This window comes from Leptonychotes weddellii, chromosome 6, assembly GCF_054177405.1.
Source record: "Leptonychotes weddellii isolate Sample4059 chromosome 6, ASM5417740v2, whole genome shotgun sequence".
Lineage (NCBI taxonomy): Eukaryota > Metazoa > Chordata > Mammalia > Carnivora > Phocidae > Leptonychotes > Leptonychotes weddellii.
Genome location: NC_138374.1, coordinates 79,077,817 through 79,099,576, shown reverse-complemented (window position 1 = coordinate 79,099,576; position 21,760 = coordinate 79,077,817). Strand labels below are relative to the sequence as shown.

Here is a 21,760-nt window from a genome sequence, read left to right as displayed (position 1 = left end):
CCTGGATCGAGTCCCACGTCGGGTTCCCTGCTCAGCAGGGAGTCTGCCTCTCTCTCTGACCCTCCCCCTCTCATGCTCTCTATCTCATTCTCTCTCTCAAATAAATAAATACAATCTTTAAAAAAAAAAAAAGAAGGGCCCTGACCGGTGGACACAGCTCAAGGGATCAGCGAGCCACAGCCCTGTCCTTGGCTGTCCTGTCCTTTCGGCATTTCTAGGAACCATTGGGCTCACCATTCCCTGCAGAGCGGTTCCAAGTTAAACATGCTTTAGACCAAACCTGACCACAGCTTCTGTCCCTGGAGGACCCCAGGCTTCCCCACCCCAACACATGTTTCCAGACGAGAATAGTGTTTAACCAGAAAAAAATAAAACATGGGCAGAGGACCTCAATGGACATTTCCCCAGAGAAGACACACGAGTGGCCAACAGGTACACGTAGATATCACAAATCACCAGGAAAACGCAAATCAAAGCCTCAATGGGCTCTCCCCTCAGACCTTCAGAATGGCCATCATCGAAAAGACCAGACATGACAGGTGCTGACAGGTGCCGGCGAGGACATGCAGGAAGGGGACCCTCGTGCACTGTCAGTGGGGATGCGAGCTGGTGCAGCTGCTCTGGGAAACAGCGTTCAGGGTCCTCAAGAAATAGAAGCACTGAATGATCGAGCAATTCCACTTCTGGGTATTTATCCACAGAGAATGAAATCACTATCTCACAGAGACAGCTGCCCCCATGTTCCATGCAGCCTTCTAGCCAAGCTAAATGTCCGTGGATGGACGAACAAAGAAAACGTAATATATACACAGCAGAATATTATCCCGCCTCAAAATCAGAATGAAATCTGCCATTTGCGACGTGAATGAAGCTTGAGGGTTTGAGGCTCCATGAGGTAAGCCTGACACAGAAAGACACACGCTGTGTGATCTCACGTGTGGAACCAAAAAAGCCCAGCTCACAGCGACAGAGAGTAGAATGTGGGTACTGGAGGCTGCACCACGGGGGAGAGGGGAGAAAAATCAGTGCCTTTGGAGCCTGGAAAAGACATGGAATCCTCACTGTGCTCCGGGCACTATTCCAAGCAGTTTCTGTGGAACAACCCATTTAATCTTCAAGAGGCCTGTGTGGTGGGTCCTGTGATTGCCCCCGTTTTGCGGATGAAGAAACTGAGGCACAGAGGGCTTAAATAACTTGCCCAAGGTCACACAGCTCTCCCCTGGTAGAGTGAGATCCAGGAGGGATTCCCCCAGCAAAATAAATTAGTTCTACCCGGCAAGGGGTCACCAGGATTCAGGGAAGCACTCACCACAAAAATTCTGAATCCTTGGCTCCCCATCATCAAATGACCTTTGTGCTCGAGCACCTGACCCTCCTATGTCCCCTCCTCTGGGCAACGCGGCAGGTGGTGGTACTTCTGCTTACTGTTTCCTCCCAAAGGATGAAATCTTCCCACTCCTGACGAGGGGAGCGGGGACCGGTCCTGACCTGCCTGCACCCGGAACACCACAGAGCATCTTGGAAGGCCATGCCCCGAGGGCCACACGCTGACTCAATGAGGAGGGAGGTGCTCCCCCACCCTGCTGCATCAGTCCCGGGATGCTGCTTCCCTCTCCCGCTCATCGCCCACCAGCCCCAGCCGAGAGCCAAGCTACCTGCCACTGAGGCATTATTTAAAAAAAAAAACAAAAACAAAAACCTTTACCTTAAATGTGTGTTACAAGAAGAGGCTGGTGCAGCGCGGGTGCTGAGCCCCACTCCGGCTGGGACAGTGAGCCACTTTCCGGCCGTGTGCCATGCCAAATTCCTCTGGGCAATTTCAGGGCAAACAAAAATGCCTGCAGAGCCCTCAGAGCACGTCACCACCCCCACCCCCCCGCCTTGCCAGCCAGGCACAACCCCGCAGCGAGCCCTGCCCCCAGCCCCACGACTCCAGAGGCACAGAATGTCAGCCCACACTCCGGGATCGTCTTCCTCCTCTTCAAGAGACACACTCAACAAACCCCAAGTCGACAGCAGCTGTGTGGCCACAGACTTCTGTAGACAGGCCGGTCCGTGGGCCTTTTCCACTTCGCGGAGTGCTCCGTGCCCGTCTAGCACACTTCCGAACACGCCCTTGTTCAGTGCACATTCCAGGCATCCATCGGCGTGCCGCTGACATGCGCAACCTCTCCTGGACACCGCGGGTCGGCTCTCCAGAGATGGAGATGGGTAACTCCGCCACTCGGGGAGTCTGGGACGTTCTCCTCTGGGTGGCCATGTTCGAATTTCTGGTACTACCTAAATAAAAACAGTCAACACAAAGCCTTTCTAGTAATTCGTACTTGCTTATGATTCATGATTCCGTATGAATCAAACCCCTCGGCTGAGCTAGGCAGCACCTGGCGTGGAGCGTCTGGCCCGACACTGCTCTGCCATCTCAGGCTGACACTGTCTCCTGAAACTCCTTTTTCTGGCCGTTTCTCTCCCCAGACGTTCTTTGTTATTAGAAATCTCTCTCTTATTTGTTCTGCTTCTCCCTTGATCTCTCTGTATGTTCCATTCTCCGGGAAATAAAGCTTAACAGTGAAGTCTCTCCATGAGCCAAAGCAAATGTCTAGCATCACTGATAAGCGTGGTGCCACTGGGACCATCTAACTCTTCTTCTAATCAAATCTGCTTTTTCTCAACTACTGGCATTCTAGAGGACTATAAAATGCCTTCTTATTCAATGCCTTCTTGTCTTGTTTAACAGCTAATATTTGTTACATTTTTATTTTCCATTGCAAACGTTCAGCATTTTAGCAGTATTGTGAATTAAAATAGAATTTTTTTTTTTTTTTGATGAATCTGGTTCAAAGGGAAAGAGTCTCCAGGCTCTCCACCGCCCTTCGGGCAGCTCCAAGGTCGGGTCCTCCAAGGCTTTGTGAAGCCAAGGTTTGGCGAGAGAGTGCAGGTCACTCTGACGTGGGCTGGACCACTGATGGGCCACGCAGGTACCCGTGATCCCCCACCTGGGGGCTGGCCCCCTTCTCCCCTGACCAGGCTCACTCCCCAGAAGCCTAGGGTGTCAGATGTGGTGATTAGGGGTCTAGGTCTCTGCCATGACGTGGATCCCTGGAACCAGATCTGCAGCATTTGAGGGAGGAAGCAATGGGGTGGCTGCCAAATTCACCACCTACTCCCCCCCCAACACTGCTATCAGCCTCAGCCTTCAATGTGCAAAAAATCCCCACAAAAAAATCATGTTTATGGAAATTATATCACCATGGCAACTGTAAAGGTCTCACAAGTATTTTTAAAATAGCAAATTAACAAAACCCACTTATAAAAATCTAAAATCTGTTCCTTTACAAGCATTAGTGAACATACAGATTCTAACAAACACAAAACGTGTTTTGTGGCATGATGGCCAGAAGTCAGTAAAAAGGGCTCTCGACCCTGGATTCACTGGGGACGGAGGGTTGAACTTGTGAAAACAAAAGTTTTATTTTTCTAGTGAGAGCTCGCACTTTGGATTTTTTCTGGAAAATGACACCAAGCTCTCCAGGTGCAGAAAAATGTGGGTAAGAGACCTGCATTCCTGAAATACTAATTTTTTACTTTCTATTTTCACATCCCTGATGTTATTACCTTCTCCACTCTGCAAGACTATTCCATGTTTAACTCATAGGTTTTTAGCCATTGCATAAGGTTCTGCCGCTGTGATTTAGCCTGGCTGAATCTGTATTATAAAACCTGCCTCTCGGAAGTCTGCATACAAATCACAAGGAGGGGGAGAAAACCAGATTCAGAAGAACCCAACTCGAACCCCTCTGCTTCTTAAAAACGTAATTGGTATGGCTAGCAAAGGGGCTCCTTGCAAGTAGATGGTGCGCTAATCTTTGGTGTCTTTTGTGAAGACTTAATGCATAACGGGTGTGTTTTGATGACTCTTCTCATAACGAGGAATCACTGGGGGCCTTAGCAGCTCAAACACTGGGAGTTCTTTCTGTGCCAGGAGGAAGAAAAATCAAACCACGCAATAAGGACTTCATTCTTTCCCAGGTCCCAGGCTCCAAACAGTGGGGAGCGGAAAGGAATGGGGCGGGGGGCGAAAAGCAAAACACTGGGTCTTAGGGAGCGGAAAGTACATTGGACAGAGGTGGTGACTGGCTTGTGGTGCCTTCTGGCTATCTCGGGAAGCGAAAGAGGGGTGCCAGCAGTGGCCAGATGGTGCCTCTTCCAAAGTGACCATCGTGGTGGAGACGGGTCCCTAAGTATCACCAATGGATGGGGAGTGAGTTCTTCCAAGTTGGAGGTCTACAGCCCGTGGGGAAGGGGGGAGGCGGAGTAGGTGGTGGTCTGGAGGGAAAGGCAAGAGAAGGGGGGCCCCAGGCCGAGGAGGGCCCCAGGTGGAGGCGACGAGGGCACTCCCAGGATGGCAGAGCTTCCGAAGCCTGGCCTCCCTGCAAGGCGAGGTCAGCCCGGAGCTTCGGGAACCAAGCACCCAGCCCACAACCGCCCAGAGGAGCTGGGCTGAGGCTGGTCATGAGGCAAGAGCATGAACACCGTACAGGATGCAGGGAGGAGGACCCCGGCTGGGACGCCAGGGCGTTGCGCTCAGCCTGGCCCCGGCCCCCCGGGAATGCGGCGAGTCACGAGCACGAGAGCCATTTGGAAGCTGGACGCCCACACTCCCCAGCCAGCAGGAAGCTCTGGCTCGGTGTACGGGCTGTTCCAGAGCTTCCATGAGGAAGACTGTGCTAGAACCAACTTCTGTAGGAAAATGAGGGGTGGGGGCGGTCGTGGTGCCAAGCTGGCGGGTTGGTATCCCCCAGCCCCGTGAAGGGGGCGCTGGCAACAACCAGCTCTGCACCCAGGGGGTCCCGGCAGGAATCAGGCTTGAGCCAGGCTCTTAACGAAGGGGCTATTGCTTTGACAAAGGTCTGGGGTGGGGGACCCACGGGGAGAGTGAAGTGCTGGGGGCCTGCAGCAGCAGGAGGCCGGTCCCAGGCCGGGCCTGAAGGCCCAGGGAGAGAGAAGGGGGTGTTGTCTGAGTCCGGAGAGGGCCGGAGGGCAGAAGCCACGGTCATAGGCAGGAAGCCGGAGGAGCCAACACACGACCTCTCACCCCTTCCCCTCCCTCCCCTGCCAGGGCCTCCCATTGTCCAACACACCTGCAGCAGGTGAGGCAGGTCAGCATGCAGGAGCCCAGGGCAGGCCAGGGAAGAGATGCGGGGCCAGGGAGACAGGCGGTGGAAGGGTCCTCTCCTGCCCACCTCTGCAAGGGCAGGGCTCACTCCTTCAGAGCCTGAAAGCATGAAATCAGCCAGGACCAGCCAGACAAGCGACCAGTGGAGCCTCCATTCACCTCCTGACTTAAAGGTACAAGGTGCCTATGGCCCTGATCTGATATCTTTGAATCTCGGCAAAAAGAGGCAGGACTAGTAAGCACCCCTGCTTCGGACAGGTACGAAGTGGGGCCTAGACAAGGACGGTGAGCTCCATCAGCCCACGGCTGCCCTCGTGGCAGAGCTGGAAGGAGAAGCCGGGATATGGGCTCTCAGCTCTCCTTCCCAGCTCGTTATGGGTCAGCAGCTATGCTGGGATCCCGCTGTGCACTCTGCACTGGACCAACAGTTGGGGAAGACACACAGAAAAGGTGTCATCAAAGAGACAAGACCAACCCACAGGATAAACGGGAAAGCCAGAAATGAGAGCAGCAGGTAGGCCAGATGATCCAAAAGATTAGATGCTCGGTTTTATTTATTTATTATTTTTTTTTAAAGATTTTTTCATTTATTTATTTGAGAGAGAGAGAATGAGAGAGAGCAAGCACATGAGAGCGGGGAGGGTCAGAGGGAGAAGCAGACTCTCTGCCGAGCAGGGAGCCGGATGTGGGACTCGATCCTGGGACTCCAGGATCATGACCTGAGCCGAAGGCAGTCGCTTAACCAACTGAGCCACCCAGGCGCCCCAGATGCTCGGTTTTAAAGCACACTTTACCCACTGCTCCACCTCCTACCGCCAGCCAGTGTTAATGATCTTCAGATTTGGGTTAAGAATCACGACTGGTGCTGATGCCCAGTCCCCTGATGGCTGGGGGTGGTGTGTGGGGAACCCCAAACAGAATGTGAAATGATGGGATGCAAACAGCACTGGGGAGACCAAGGTGCTCACCCGCTGCCTTCCCCTGGTCTGCCTTCAAGGAGTGCTTTGGTCGGTCTCCAGGCATGCCTGAGAATCTACACAGGGAGATCGAGAACATCCCTCGGCATCGGTTTCATGGGGCTCAAGTGAGAGCTAGCAGGAAAGATAAAACACACAACAGTCCCATCCAAGAGTGGGCGCGAGCCATCGGTATCTTGCCAAAGCCATGGCTTTTCTCTGCTTTCCTTCAGTTCAAACCAGTTCCCAAGCACTGAGGCCCCTCTTATCAGGATGTATCAAACTCGGAGCCCAGCCCCAGGCACGGAGGCCCAAGACCGGCCAAACCTGCCCTCACCCAACCTGCAACTTTGGTGCGTCCTCCACGGCCCCCTTTCTGCTCTGAACTTCTAAGAACCCCAGTTATTGGGGCCTAAGATGGTTATGATTTTGTTTGTTTTTTCCCACCTCTGAGTCAGGCCACAGAGTGATTTCTGGAAGGATTCCACTCGCATGTTCAACCACAGGACGCCTGAGAGCAGCCAAGGCTAAGGGGAGGCTCTCCCTCACTCTCCTGGCATGCTCATTGGCGGTTGGTTTGAGGTTGGTTTCTTTGAGGTCCACGAATGACTCTTGGACTCCATAGGGAAATGTCAAACAGGAATAACCAAGAAATAAGACTTCTCCAAAAGAGATCTGTGGCATTGGGATCTGCCCCAGCTCTGGCTGCAGTGTTTGGATTCCTGGTCGACCCCAGAGGCAGGCCGCACAAGCAGTGGGTTTAGTCCCAACCAGCCACTGCAAGGGCAGCTCACTATGCACCCACTGTATCTCCCAGCCTCCTGGGAAACTCGTTTCTGTTATACCCCGGCCTGCGCTGGTGGGGTAGAGGAAAAGCTCACGCTCCCAAAGGGCTGCAATAAACTTTTGCGTGACCTTGGGATTTAAATGGTACGAGTCCTGGGGAAAATCTCTTCTGGGGGTCTGGGCCCTGCACGCCAATATGCCACTTCACCAGGACTCTGTCCCTGTGGCCCCAGATGGCCCCTGAGTTAGTGAGAACTGGCAGACCTTCGGTGATAAGAAAGAGCTTACAGTACTTAGGATTTAGCTGTAACTGCTACGTCTGAAATGTCTGAGTGTATTTGGCTTTTAACTATATAATTTTATAATTTTTCTTTTCAAATACTTCCACACTTGCAGAAAAGTTTCACGAATAATACGGGGAACTCCTATCTACCCTTTACCCAGATTACCAATTCTTAATACTTTGCTACATTTGTCATTCTCTTTCTTCCATATTATTATTTATTTTTCCTGAACCCTTTGTAAATAGGCGGCATACATCATGGCTCTTCACCCCTTAAACCTCAGTGTGTTTCTAGCAACAAAGCTGTGTTTTTACATATCTGTAGCACAGTTACTGTCTTTTGGAAATCGTAACATGGATATGATATTTATCTAATTGACAGCCCATATTCCAGTTTTGCCAATTGTCTCAAAGACGTCTTTCTTGGGATTCTTTTTTCCTCCGGTACGGGATCTAATCCAAGATTATGCTTTACGTTTAGTTCTCAAGTTTGTTTAGTCTTCTTTAATCTTTCATGACAATGATGTTTTTGAAAAATACCAGCTAGGTATTTTGTTGAATGCCCCTCAGTTTGGGCTTCTCTGGTTCCTTCCTCAGAAGATTTGGGTCATGCACCCTGGGTTGGGATCCTGCACAGGAGATCCCACCAGGAGACATGCGATGTCCATCTGTCCCACCTCGGTAATGCTAATCTTTTAACCACTTCATTGGGCTATAATTCACATATCATAACATTTGCCCATCTAATAATTCGGTGTGCAACCAAGCACAATCACTTTTAGGACATTTTTGCTACCCCAGAAGAACCCCTGCTACGCCTTAACAGTCCCTCCCATGTGCTCCCAGCCACACTCCTCAGCCAAGTTGCCCTCCACCTCTACGCATCAGTCAATTCTAGATTGTCCATATAAATGCAGTCGTACAGTGTGGGGTCTTTTGTGACTGCTTTCCTTCATCTGGTGTAATGTTTTCAAGGTCCAGGCGATGTTATTCTGTTCACTCAGTCAAGATGCTGTATCACTTTTCTCTTTACAAGTTAGAAGCATTCTGTGGAGGCACTTAAAGATCATGCAAATATCCTGTTTCCCATCAAAATTTCCCCCTAGATTTAATTTGATGGCTATTGCCCAAACCAATCTTTATTAAAACGGTTTACTGAGATTGATCATCTCCACTGCCCCCCTCCCCCCTTCTCAGCCATTGGGTATACCACTTGAAAGGATGGATGGTGGCCCGGCTCTTCTCAGTAAGCTCGTGACTGTCCCAGTGAACCCCCCACAGAGCAGGTGCTCTGACCCAGCAAAGGGGCAGGCAACATCCCTCCTCTGCCCCATGGCCCTTCCCTGAGTGGCTGGGACACCAAGGACCCCTCAGAGACAGCACACCCCCATCCTGCCTGCAGCCATGAGAACTCTGTCCCTCACTTCCCTCTGAGCTGGGAAGGCTGAGGAGTGACATGAAAGCCTGTGTCATGTTTGGGGTCACTAGATTCGAGGAACAAGGACCCGCTCTCTGCCCCACATTTACAGCCAGAAATCAGGACGCATTTAGTTCAGCTTGATTGCAACAGGGGTGCTAGGCGCCCGGCGAGGCAGAGGGTAAGTCACGCACAGCCCCAACCCTCAAGGAAACGATTCACGGAAGACTAAGACAACAGAGGGGTGCATGGCCGGCTCAGTCCGAGGAGCGCACGACTCTTGATCTCGGGATCGTGAGTTCGAGGCCCACGTGGGGTGTAGAGATGACTTAAATAAATAAAACTTAAAAAAAAAAAAAAATATATATATATATATATATATACATACACACAACCAGAATTTCCGGGGAGCATGAGGAACATCCTAAGTGGCTTGACAGTCCTGGAAGGGGGAGCTCACTGCACAGAGGGGTCAGGAGGCCATCTGAGGTGGGCCTTGACAGCTAGGGCAGGCGCTGCCCTCGATGGGGGCTGGCGGTCCCAGGCACAGGAGCACCGTATGAAAGCAAGTGGCCCCGCTGGACTAAAGAAACCAGTGGGGAAGGGCGGGGACAGTTCACTGGGTCCCGTGGGCCCCGTGCAGAGTAGGAACTGGGCCCGTGGACAGTAGGAACTGGGCCCGTGGACGGCAGGAGCTGTCGAAGGCTTCAGAGCAGAAGAGGAAGTGGTCAGAGCCAAGACGCAAGCAGAGATGGCATCTGGGGACACAGACCCTGTGTGTACAGCAACGTCGTGCCCCGGCCACACTGACCACCCTGTGACCCGGGAGGGCCCACATCCGTCGAGTGGCTCCTACAGCCAGGCCCAAGGAGGACACGTGTCCCTCGCACAGTGCGGCCACAGCTGGCCTGTCCCCACGGGGAGGGTGTCTGTGCACCTGGGACAGGCCCTGGGGCTCAGCTTCTTCTCTGGCGCCATGCTGTCATGTTTTCCTTCCTGGCTTCCAGATGCTTCTTGGGCTCGGGAGCCTCCAGGCTGGCTGCCTGCATGCGCCTGGCCGCCGCACTGACGTGCGCCCAGCCCACCCAGACGCAGGTTCCTGCCCCCACCACCCCCGGGCAGCAAGCCCCCACGCAGAAGCTTCCTCGAAGCCACCTGTACTCATGTGTTCTTGTCACATCACGCGTCCTAGGATCTGAAAGAAGGCGGTCAGGGAGTAGGATTGGAAGACGGGGCAGGGGCAGGCACAAAAGACGAGGAACTGGCTGAAAACCACGGAATGGGACACTGGGTGACTGTTCCGGTGTGGGCAGGTAGCCCTGGGAGATCCGGCGGGGTGGGCGCCAGAACTCCACAACGAGGCAACGGTCACAAAAAAGCAAGTCAAATGCGCTGCTCGGCTTCCAGGACACAGAGAAGTCATGTTCACACTCTACTGCAGCCTATTGGGTGTGCAACAGCATTGGGTCCAAAACAAAGCACATACCTTAATTTAGAAAGACTTTGTTACTGCCCAGTGCGAACCGTGTGAGCTTTCGGCGTCACCATCACGGATCACAGCCCGCTAGAGCCGATGTGGTAAGGAAAACTGACACAGCACGAGAATCACCGGAATGTGACACACAGACAGGAAGTGAGCAAATGCTGTCGGGGACGTGGCGCCCCTGGACTGGCTCCATCCATGGGTCCTGAGAAGGAGGTGCCAGGGACCCCCTGCGCGGGCCATCACGAGGGAGGACGAGCAGGGACGGGAAACTGACGGGTCCCTGGCACGTCGTCCCTCCCCAGACTTTGGAAGGCCCATGCACACGTTTCATTCGAAAAGTGGCAATTACAGCAATTAGGCACCCACGACAAGCAGCCCTGAGGTGGCAGGAGGGCCTCTGCAGGTGTCAGCAAGGTGACACTGCGGGGTCAGGGCGCCAGGGATGGAGGGACCCCCTCTTAGGTAAAATGCAGGGACTGGAGCCGCCTTAAGGCTGCCTGGTCCTGGGAATGTTGGGCCATTTCCTTTGTGGAGGTCTTTGGATGGGCTGTTCTCCACAAACACCAAATTATCTTGGCATGGCCGTCAGGCTTTCCAGTCAACAACGACCAAAGCCCATGGGATGCGTAGCTCCCCCAGAGCACCCCAGCTGGACCTGCCCCACGTTCCCGGTTCCGGAACAGCCCTGTCTTGTGTCAGCTACTCCGGCCAAGAAAACAGTCTCTCTGATGAGTTTGAATAAATGCCCAATATATCCCTGTGTTCTGCTGTTTGAATAAGAAAATGCTGTCCCCACACCATTGCTTCAGCGTCCCCTTAGAAACTCCGTTCCTGGTTAGCATGGCTCAGCCTGGGGCATGGAGGCCCCGCACCCCGTTCTCCCAGGAAGCTCCCACGCTGAAGACACACCTGCCCGACGTACATCCTGCCAAGGCCTCCTCCACCTGGCCCAGGTGACGGGGTTTCAAGGCTCTGTGCCACCCACATGTGCCTCATGTAAAGGTAAAGCGTGTGGTGGCCTTTGTGTGTGCAATGCACACGCACACATGTGCGCACACTCATCACCAGTCATGCTCCTACAGCCTCTCACCCAACAGTAAAGTCAGCCTCGGGCCCTGGGTTTGGGGGACACCCCCAGCGTGTTGGGTGTGTGAGGCAGGTCTCGGCTCTGAGGGACCAGGAAGCACTTACGGGGGGGTCCTGCCCACCCTGGGAGGGGGCCCAGAAATGACCTTGGGAACAAAGGACATTTGGCCGATGTTAACTAGTGGTTAACAGAACACAGTGACCTTGTGAGGTGGCCTAGCGGGAGTCCTGAGCCCCAGTCTACCAACAGGGATGTGGAGGCTCAGGGAGGTGAAGGGACCTGCTCAGGGTTCCGTGCTCTTGAGAACCAGAGCCAACTCTGAGGTCTCCAGCTTCCAGGATGTTTGGGGCTTCAGGAATCGGACACACAGCTGGAAATGTTACTCTGTTCCCTGCCGTCCGGGTCGTTCTGTTTCAGCCCATTGCTCACTTCCCGGCTAGCCAGCTGTGGCGGAAAGCACTCCCTCACCGCCGTGACTGCATTCAGGTGGCCCGGCCTCCAGTAACTCGCACACCCATTCATGACAGCGCACCTCCCATCAGCCGGTCAGCTCCTTGAGGGAGGGGACCGCATCTGCCTCGACTGTGGTTCTCAGCCCAAACACGGACCTGGCGCACAGTAGGGGCACGCTGCTCGCCTGGCCAGTGACACGCTGCTGGAGGCACTCGGAAGTCACTCTCCTCTGCACAGCACTCGGCGACACTTGATGGAAACACAGACTTCCTCAGTAGCATCTGCTGGCTCACCACTTCCAGCAGCTCAGTCCCTTGCAACACCTCAGAGGAAATAGGGACACTATTGGCATTCCTGAATGTGACCCGGTCACCCTGACCCAAGCCACAGTGGGACACATCCCACGGGAGACTCACGGAGCACGTGTCCCTCGGCTCCCGAGAGTGACAGGGGGCCTCTGACCTACTGCCACACCTGACCCGGCGCCGCATGGACACTGATCATAAACGATCCTGCGGGGACCCCACTGTCCCAGGCATTTCCCAGCCCTTCACCGTTGTGAAAACAGTGCCGTACTTGCATTAGACCGTCGTAACCTTACAGGAGGAGTTTGCTCAAGACAATGCTGATTCAGTTTTTCTAATTACAAAAGTAATACATTTTGTGTTCGTTTTAGAAAATTTGGGAAATGTGTAAAAGTATGAAGAAGAAAATAGCCCCCAGGCGCTCCCCACCTGTTAACATCTCGGTGTCGTCTGGTTTTATCTACCCATCTGTCTTCTACCTTGTATGCTCTTGATTTTAAGATTCCACTGATCATGAAACACACTGTGAATTTAGCAACAACTTTTTAGGAAAGAAAGGAAGAAAAGAAAGAAACCATTTCTCTTGGTATCAGTCTCACGTTCAGAAACATCCACACTGTGGGGAAAGGAGGTGCCTTAGAATCCACAAAATACCAAAGACTTGAGATCCTACGGATTGCACAATTTCAAACTATGTTTTTCCCATTTCCCCCTAAAACTTGCTGCCCCACCGTCAGAAACTCTTTGTAAACACCATTTCAAGGGGTAAATAATATTCTACCATCCTTCTATTGTTGTCATCTGGGTTTATTTATAATACCATTTTTATAAAGTCATTTTTACGTCCCACGTGGAGCTTGAACTCACAACCCTGAGATCAAGAGTCACCCGCTCCGCCCACCGAGCCAGCCAGGCACCCAGGTTTGTTTATAATTTTCAATGTTACAAATAAGGCTTCCTGGCACATCTTTATGCATAACTTTCTGTCCCTGTTTTTGATTGTTTTCTTAGGATGAGTTCCTGCAAGTGGGATTACTGACCTAATGCATATGAACATTTGAAGACTCTTGATACCTAAGTGCCAAACTGGTTTCCAGAAAATATGTCCCAATTTACATTCCTATCAGTGACACATAAAAGCCCCTTCTCTTTCCGTGGCATTGATTCCTATCCAAAAAAAAAAAAAAGGCAAGTAATACAGGTATACAGTTTTAAAAAAATCAAACAGAGAAAAAAGGGCTTTTAGGGGCCAGCAATACTCAGAGAGCTCTCGTTGCTGAGTCCAGCTTCCCAAAGGCAAGCACTTCTATTTATGGAGCCCCCGTCATGAACGAGGCACTGTTCTAGGGTGCAGAGATACAGCAATGAACAGAACAGACCAAAACCAACCAAACAAAAAACAGACAATAGAGAAAATAAGTTAAATATACAGCATGTTTGATAGCGAGAGTGCTCTCGAGGAAAAGGAAGTAGGGAAAGGTAGGGCCTGCGGGGAGGAGGGAGAGTGGGGAGGAGGGGGAGAGCTGCTGTCTTAAGTAAGATCATCTGGGAGGGTGTTTGGGCTGAACTGTGTCCCCTCAAAATCCACAGGTTGAAGTCCTCACCCCCAGCACCTCAGACTGTGACTGTATTTGGAGATAAGATCTTTTTTTTTAAAAGATTCTTTCATTTATTTGGCGGGGGGGGTGGGTAGGGAGGCAGAGGAAGAGAACCTCAAGCAGACTCCCCGCTGAGCAGGGAGCCCAACACGGGGCTCGATCCCACGACCCCGAGATCATGACCTGAGCTGAAGAAGCCAAGAGTCCGGCATCTCTGAAGATAAGATCTTTAAAGAGGTGATTAAGTTAAAATGAGGTCTTTGGGTGGACCCTAATCTAGTATGACTTGAGTCCTTAAAAGAAGGGGAAATTAGGACGCAGACACGAGCACGCACAGAGCAAAGACAGCGTGAGGACAGCCGTCTACAAGCCAGGCAGAGAGGCCCCAGGAGAAACCAGCCCAGCCTCCAGGAGCGAGAAGATAAATTCCTGTTGCTTAAGCCACCCAGTCTTTGGTGCTGGTTGTGGGGGCCCCGGCACCCCCAACACAGGCGGCCTTGCTGAGTCCGTGACATTGGAGCAAAGCCCTCGGGACGTGAATGAGCGAGCCACATAGATATCTGTGGGACGAGTCTGCCAGGCAGAAGGAACAGCAAATGCAAACCCTCTGAAGTGCGAAGGTGCCTCTTCAAATAGCCGAGGAATGGCAAGGAGGCCAGTGGGGCTGGAACCGAGGGAGCGAGAGGGAGAGGAGTGGGAGGTGAATCCAAAGGACAGGAGGTGGCAGATGCTCTGCAGCTGCAGGCCCTGGAACGGGGCTAGTCCAAACTGAGACGTGCTGTAAGGCTTTGAAAACGTAGTATGTAAAAAAGAAATAGTAAACATTTCATTAATAATTTTGATTGACGTGCACTGGATGATAAATATATTGGATATACTGAGTTAAATAAATATACTAGTAAAGGTAATTTCACCTCTTCCTTTTAGGGTTTTATGATATAGGTACTAGGAAATTTTAGATTACACCTGTGGCTCATGTCATATTTCTTTGGGAAAGTTCTGACCCAGGGCCTTGTGGGTTATGATAAAAGCTTGAGCTTTTGCTCTAAGTGACATGGAGACTTTGGAGGGTTTCCAGCTCAAATGATGACCTGATCCGACTCACTCGTGTTTTCAAAGGATTGCCCTGGTGGCCATGTTGAAGAAAGACCACGAGGAACATCAATAAAAGTGAGCAGACCACTTACGGGCCCATGGCAACCATTTAGGAGGAGATGGGGCTTGGACCAGCAAGGCAGAAGCAGTGTGGTAAGAAGTGGTCAGATGCTGAATTGATTTTGAAAGCAGAGCCAGGAGCATTCCCAGACAGATTGGGCGTGGGGTGCGAGAAAAAGAGGAGTCAAGGATGAGTCCGGGTTTTTGGCCTGAGCTCCTGGAAGGATGCCATTTGCTTCGAGGGGGATAAAGAAGGGAGAAGCAGGCCTGGAGAAGAACATCAGGAGCTTGGCTTTAGGTGAGTTAAGTCTCGGATGCCTGGTGGGTTGCAAGTGTAGATGCTGGGAAGTCAGCTGGGTGTAAGACTCCGGAGTCCAGGGGGAGGTCTGAGCAGGAGATCTGACTTTAGGAGTGATCATCATAAAGATGCAAGAGAAAGCCAGGAGAAACCATCAAAGGGGCCAGTGTAGGCAGGAAGAAGAGCAAGGTCAAAGAGAAGGCCAAGATCAAGAGCCCCGAGTGCCCAGGGACTCCCAAGGTTGGAGGCTGCCAAGACAAGCAAGGGAGACAGAGAAGGCACTGTGAGGCACAGAGAAAACCAGGAGAGGGGAGTGTTCCAGAAGCCAGAGGAAGACAGTGTTTTAAGGAGGGAACAGGTACTGTGTCCAATGCTACTGAGCGCTCCAGGAGAAGGAGACAGAGATCTGGCCACGAGATTTAGCAACCCCGAGGTGCTGGGGATCCTGAAAAGTACAATTCAGGTGAGTGGCGGACGCAGAATGACTACAGTGGGTTCAAGAGAAAGCGAGAGGAGAGGGATCAGTGACCGCCAATCCAGGTAACTCCTGCAGGGAACTATACTGTAAAGGGCAGTGGCGGGAGAGGGGTAGAAGATCAAAAGAGGCTATTTTTAAAAGGGGGGGGGACAAGGTCAGCATGTATGTACACTGCTGGGAATGAGCCAGTTGGTAAAGAAACAATGGTGATATCAGAAAGAGTGGGAATTCTTCTGATGTTTTTCTAATCTCCAGAGTATACTTATATTGCTTTTTCATGTTTTATCAACATTAGACATTGACTTTCTGCTATGATATGTAAGATCAGCTAACTTACATCAGCCCTCATCTTCCTGTTGCTCCTGTCCCAATACTATCCCAGTATATCATTGACCCACTATTATTCCACTGTCCCAACATAGCCTTATTTCGGTTCATCCACTGATCACCTTGGTAACCTTTATGTCTTGATCTGCAAATGACGGACAGCATCCCTTGATTCTCCCCTGCCCTTTGTACGAGGAGGGTATTCACACCTCTACCCTACCCTCTCCATGTCAGTCAGCTTTGGTAGGGTGCACTAGGACAGTAACAATGCTAATTACTACAAAATCTCGGCAACTCACGTTTATTTCTTATTCATGTGACATGCTGTGCTGTACTTCTGATGTCCCTTTTTATTCTGGGAGGCAGACTGAAGAGCAGCCCCATCTGAGACCTGCCACTCTCATGAGAGAAAGAGAAGACCAATGCCAGAACCTCACAATGCCTCTTAAAGTGTCTGCTCAGTCATTGCATATGTCACTGCTACTCACATTCGATTGGCCAAAGCAAGTCACATGGCCAAACCCGTTATCAGTGGGCAGGGAAGGAAATATTCCCCTCCCTCCCACAGGAAGCATGGCAAGCCATGTGGCATCAGGTGGGGATGTGCCATCCTCTTTTCAGGGAGGACAGTGAATAATTGGGAACAATAACCTATCACAACCCACCTGCCAACTTCTAGAAGCTATAGTTGTCATTTTATATTGTGAAGGTGGAGAAACTTTACATCTTCCTTTATAGCTATTATTAAGCAGGCTTCAGTGCCTTGTCTGTGGTTGCTTTTAAAAGCTGAAAACCACCGAGCAGCATTTATATTATTATGACTAAGCAAATATTCTTTGCTGCAGAATCAAAGAGGTGCTAAGAGCCCATATTGTGCACCACTGTGCCAATGGCACAGACCCTATGCACTTCGAAGAGCCTTTTTTATATATTCCATCATTTGCTCCATATCAGGCCACATTTTGATTTGCTTCATATTTGAGCTATGCCTTTCATGAAAAATTTTTCATCTCCCTGAAGTTGCTGATTACATCTCTTTTTTTATTGTTGGTGGAAGAAACATGTGCTTTCTACACTGTATCCCCAATATCCTCCAAATTCTTTCTCATTCCATTTGTTGTTTGGAATATTTTTCTTCTTCTTTTGTGAAGTCTGCTGACCTTCTGATCTAATTGGGCATTTTGCTTCATTTTTGGATCTTAATGCTTTTGCATAGCCTTTTGTCTTTACTGCTGTTACTAATTGCCTTCTGTTTTTCATCCAAGGTTTAATTTCTGGCAGTCCCAGTAATACTCTTAGCTCTATGGAATGTCCCCTTCTCACACCATTCTCGGAGAACTCTTTCCTGGGGCCTTCATCCTCCCACTCTAAAGAAGACTGCCTGCTCTCAGGCCCGCTGAACAATTTTATCCTCGATTTTCATGGCTGCCCTGAATTGGATCCCTTGTTTCCTGGATCTCGTATCTTCTCTCTTGATTTTCTCTCTGGTTTTACTGAAATACATACTTAAATAACTGCCTTAAAAAGGTTGAATAGGATGTAAACTTCCTTGGTCCTTGCATCCTCAGGACCACCACACTTACATATAAAATAAAGGCATTGGACCGGATGACCTCTAATGCCTATTCCAGGAGTATAATTCTAGTCAATATTCATTCATATATAGCATACTATATCAAGGAGAAATTTAAAATGGTTGCTGCTTTCAAGGAACTTACATTTACAGAGGTAAAAAATAAACTCTTGAAAAACAATTTAAAAAGTCAGCAGTAGATGCCACAAGATAGGGCAATATTCATCATCAGTTTGAGCCTCGGGGCTGGAGGAAAGACAGAGAGAAGCTGAGCCAGCCTGTGGGGCTCTTACCAGGGAAGCAGACTTTTGCTGGGTGTCAAAGAGTAGGCAGTATATTAGAGATAGATTAAATATCTATGAGTATTCTCCAGTAGATTTGTGGCCAACATTAGTCTGAAGGCATGGTCAACGGTCAAGGGAAGCTCTCCCCACTACCACTTCCCTGTCACCATCTGAGTTATCAACAATTTCGTTTCACCGAGTCAGTCAATAGAGATAACATTTTTAAATATAAAAGTATAACTTTGCCCGTAACCAACAGACAAACTCTCTGTCCATTCTGGGACATAACAATGAACTTTCATTACATATATGAATACTTGCGTGTAAACTTATAAGTGCCCTATTTTTTGGACTATGAAGTTACTGACAACGGTCTGTGTTAGTAGTGTGTCACTGAATAAGACGAGGTGGAGGGGCACTCTCTTTACCAGCATCCATGTTTTTAAAGATTTATTTATTTGTTTGTTTGTTTGAGAGAGTGTGTGTGCATGTGCACGAGCAGGGGGGGAGGGGGAGAGGGAGAGAGAAGCCTATCTCACGACCCTGAGATCATGACCTGAGCCAAGAAAACCAAGAGTCGAATGCTTAACTGACTGAGCCACCCAGGCGCCCCTACCATCATCTCTTTTTATCTGTTTTGTATTGTTCCAATGAGGAGTCAGAGTGACCATAAATCATAAATCCCAGGAGAGGAAGCATCCCTCTATGGAGTGACAGCACTATTGCTTACATCGACAAGGCCCCAGGGACAGTAAGGACTGGGCTTCTCATGCTAGATGAACATGAGACACCCGCATCAGAGGAAAAACATGCCTTCATCCAGCCCCCCACCCCCTCCCCTCTGTCCCATTCAATTTGCCAATGAGGAGAAGACTTGCAGAGAAGGAAGTTTCCAGAAAAAAGAAACGATCTTTGGGCCAAAGGTCTGACCAGTTTCCAAAGAGTGGGAGTGAAGTCAAGACAAGCAAGGGCTTGGGGCCTTGTGGCTGATTTCCTGGGCAGGGTCTCACCTCCTGCAACACCTCTCGGAAGCTTTCTCTGAACTCCACTTCCACCTAGGAAGAATTAACTGTGCTCAAACGCTCTGGTCTTGCTGCCATGACAGCATTTATCAAATTCAAACAAAGGTTGCATCCATTTTCCCCAACAGTCTATGACACCTCGACTGACTTCTTCATTGTCACACCCCAGAGCCCGGTATGTAGTGGTTGCTCTGTGTTGGTTGAATGAGTGAGAGCAAATGCATCGGAAAAAAGCCGCACTTCATAAAAGGGCAGAGCCCGACATCAATAGTCCGTTTTCACGGGAGCTTCAGATAAGCCGGAAGGACCTAGAGGAGGGGATCTAGGCCAAGGCGATGATTTCCAGGCGCTGGGGCCACTCACACCACTCATGGAGGACAAAAAAAACAAAAACAAAAACAACACAAAACAAAAAATGCCTGCGAGTTTTGCATGGCCTGCCTTGTCACCCCGGGCTCCACTGAAGGTTGAGGGGAGCAGAGAGATACACAAGGACTCAAAGCCAAGGTCCCGAAGAAGCACCCTGCACAGCCAGAGGTGGGGGGCAGTGCTCAGCTCTGCAGAAGGGCCAAGGGCAAGAGGAACCCACCCTCCCCGGAGCACTGCCTCTGCGCCCAACCCCTGAGCTTTCTAGAATTTCATTCTGTCCTCTCCACAGCCCAGAGTGACAAGCATCCTTGCCTTACAGGTGAGAAACACCACCCAGGATCAGGAGCTCCTCCTTGGGGGTGCAGAAGGGCGGGGGCCTGCGTGCCAGCAAAGTGGACAATGACAAGCAAAACAAAACGAAAAACATGCCTGGATTTGGTCCTTGAAAATTCAGAAACCTGTACACGCTTGGCTCACCTGTTTTATTAACTTTTGCAGTTTGCTAATTTTCCCTTTATTTTCTTCTGGCTTCTCAGAAAGGTTTCTTAGAAAAATCCCATAGGGTTCTGATCTAACAAAGGGAGGTGCAAAGAGGGAAGAAAGAGCTGGATGCCCAGGGCAGGGGCATAACCCGCGGTGGGGAGGCCTGCACAGGTGCACAGGTGGGCACAGCTGCGGCCTCCTGCTGGTGGTCCGCCGCGGGGTGGGGGTGGGGGGGTAGATACCCCCACCCATTAGCAGCTTGGGGCAGCCCCTCCCAAGGCGGAAACAGAATGCATTGGTTTCCTCAAAAGACCGTACAGGGTGCCATTTGCTTCACCACTTTTAAAAAAGTGTAACGAAGACCCATCCCCGCTCTCGATCTTCGCGTCCCCGTTTGTACTCCAGCAGGTGGGAATTTCTGACACAAACGAACAACGGCTAGCTGTCCCCGCGGCGTCCAAGTGTGTGGACAGCCGGCCTGGTGACACGGCCCCAGGGGCAGGCTGCTGGACGCGCCGCGAGGGGGGAGCATGGCTGCCGCCCACCTAACTTCCTGCTCAGACAGATCTGTGGCCCCGGCGCCCCGCAGCCGCCCAGGGAGCGCACAAGCACAAGCAAGCCCCGAGGGGAAAGTGAACGCGTCCTGTGTGGATGGGTGTGACCTTCCCTACCACCAGCACGGCACGGGCCCCGGGGAGCTGGCTAAGCGCGAGGCCGTGAGAAAGGCCAAAGTAAAACAGCAAACGGCTTCGAGCTGACCTGTTCTTGGGAACTTGGAGCCATGCACTGGCAACTGGCTGGCGCAGGGGCAGGCTCTCTCCTGGGGAGGGCACAGAGGTGCCTGCCGCTCCAGTCCCGCACGCATTTGGGGGGGGGGGGAGCCTCCCGGCAAGAACAGCCGGTGCCAAGCAGGCGAGCCAGGAGTTGGGGGAGGGCACGCAGACAGAGATTTGGGGTGGGGTCAGGAGAGGGAGGGTCAGGGAAACTTGGGACACTGGGACCATCAGGGCGCCCTCCAGGCAGCCAGAGTCCCACACAGAATTACATCGGCGCGCTCCCCACTTTCTCAGGAACGGAAGGGACGGAAGGGAGCAAACCCACAGGCATTGAAACTAATGAGACCGCCCCCCGTCCACCCCACCCGAGCCCTGCGGGTGCTGGCGGAATCGCGGACACACCGGAAGGAGGCGGAGGACACTCGCCCCCGCACGGTCCGCACTCCGCAAAGGCGGGCGGGCTCGCGCGGTGTCGCCGAAGCCCGGCTCGGCCGACCTCTCCAACGCCCGGGAGCTCGGTCGCCGCCGCGCTCCCCCGGCCCGGCCCCGCGCCCCTCGAAGGAAGGGGCTCGCGGGAGGGCGCGCGTGGCGGCGACGAGGAGCAGGATTTCGGGGCGTCTGGAGCGGAGCCTCGCCGGGGCCGGGCGGAGCCGTCCGCGCCGCCGCCCGCCGGCACCCCACCCCTCGGGTCCCCGGCAAAGTTCCGGCTTTTGGGGCCGGACCACGACGCTCACAGTTGGGAGGAGGTGAAGGGCGGGTCAGGGAGCCTCGCGCCGCGCCTCCCCCCGGGCGCCTACTCCGCGCGCCTCGGCCACCCGCCCGGGGGCGCTGGGAGCGCGGGCGCCACCCGAGGGCGTCCCCCGTGCCCTCCGCGCCGGGGTCCGGGCCGCAGGGGTCGCGACCGCCGCGTCTTACCCAATCCCGGCACGAAGGTGTTGAGGAAGAGGCAGATGACGGCCACCGGGAAGGGCATGTAGGGGATGGCGGCGCGCAGGGGGCCCTTCTTCTCGCGGACCTGCACCACCACCCCGCTGGACGAAGACGCGGCGCGGGGGTCACCCGCCGCCGCCGCCGCCGCCGCCGCCGCCGCCGCCGCCGTCTCGGCGTCTTTGTGCGAAGGCTCCATGGCGCGGCGCGCGCAGGGGCGGGTGGCGGCGGCTCGCTCCGCGCCGAGCTCAGGCGGCCAGCGTGCTCCGGCGCCGCGCGGCTCACGGAGAAGCCCGCACTCCCGCGTCCCCAGGCGCCCGGCCCTCTGCAGCGCGCTGCGCCGCGCCCACACCCCGGCGCGGGGCGGAGGGGGTGGCGCGGCGCTCGGCGACAGCGCTCCGACGCCCCTCCCCGCCGGGCCCCTTCCCCGCCCTTTTCTCCGCCTCCCCCCCCGCCCCCCCACAAAATGCCACTTACGGATTCGGGCGGAGGCAGGAAAGTAGAAGAGGAACGCGGAGGGAGCC

The 21,760-nt window shown here is 52.6% G+C and overlaps 1 protein-coding gene across 1 annotated transcript in view; it reads right to left on the bottom strand.

Annotated features, from left to right (window-relative positions):
- STUM (stum, mechanosensory transduction mediator homolog) overlaps nt 1-21,560 on the bottom strand; it is a 54,433-nt gene extending 32,873 nt beyond the window's left edge. The window contains exon 1 of the mRNA XM_081824468.1: nt 21,225-21,560. Within this exon, the coding sequence (XP_081680594.1) occupies nt 21,225-21,435 (211 nt within the window). The 5' untranslated portion in view covers nt 21,436-21,560. The remainder of the gene's footprint in view (nt 1-21,224) is intronic.
- Nucleotides 21,561-21,760: the final 200 nt, after the last annotated feature.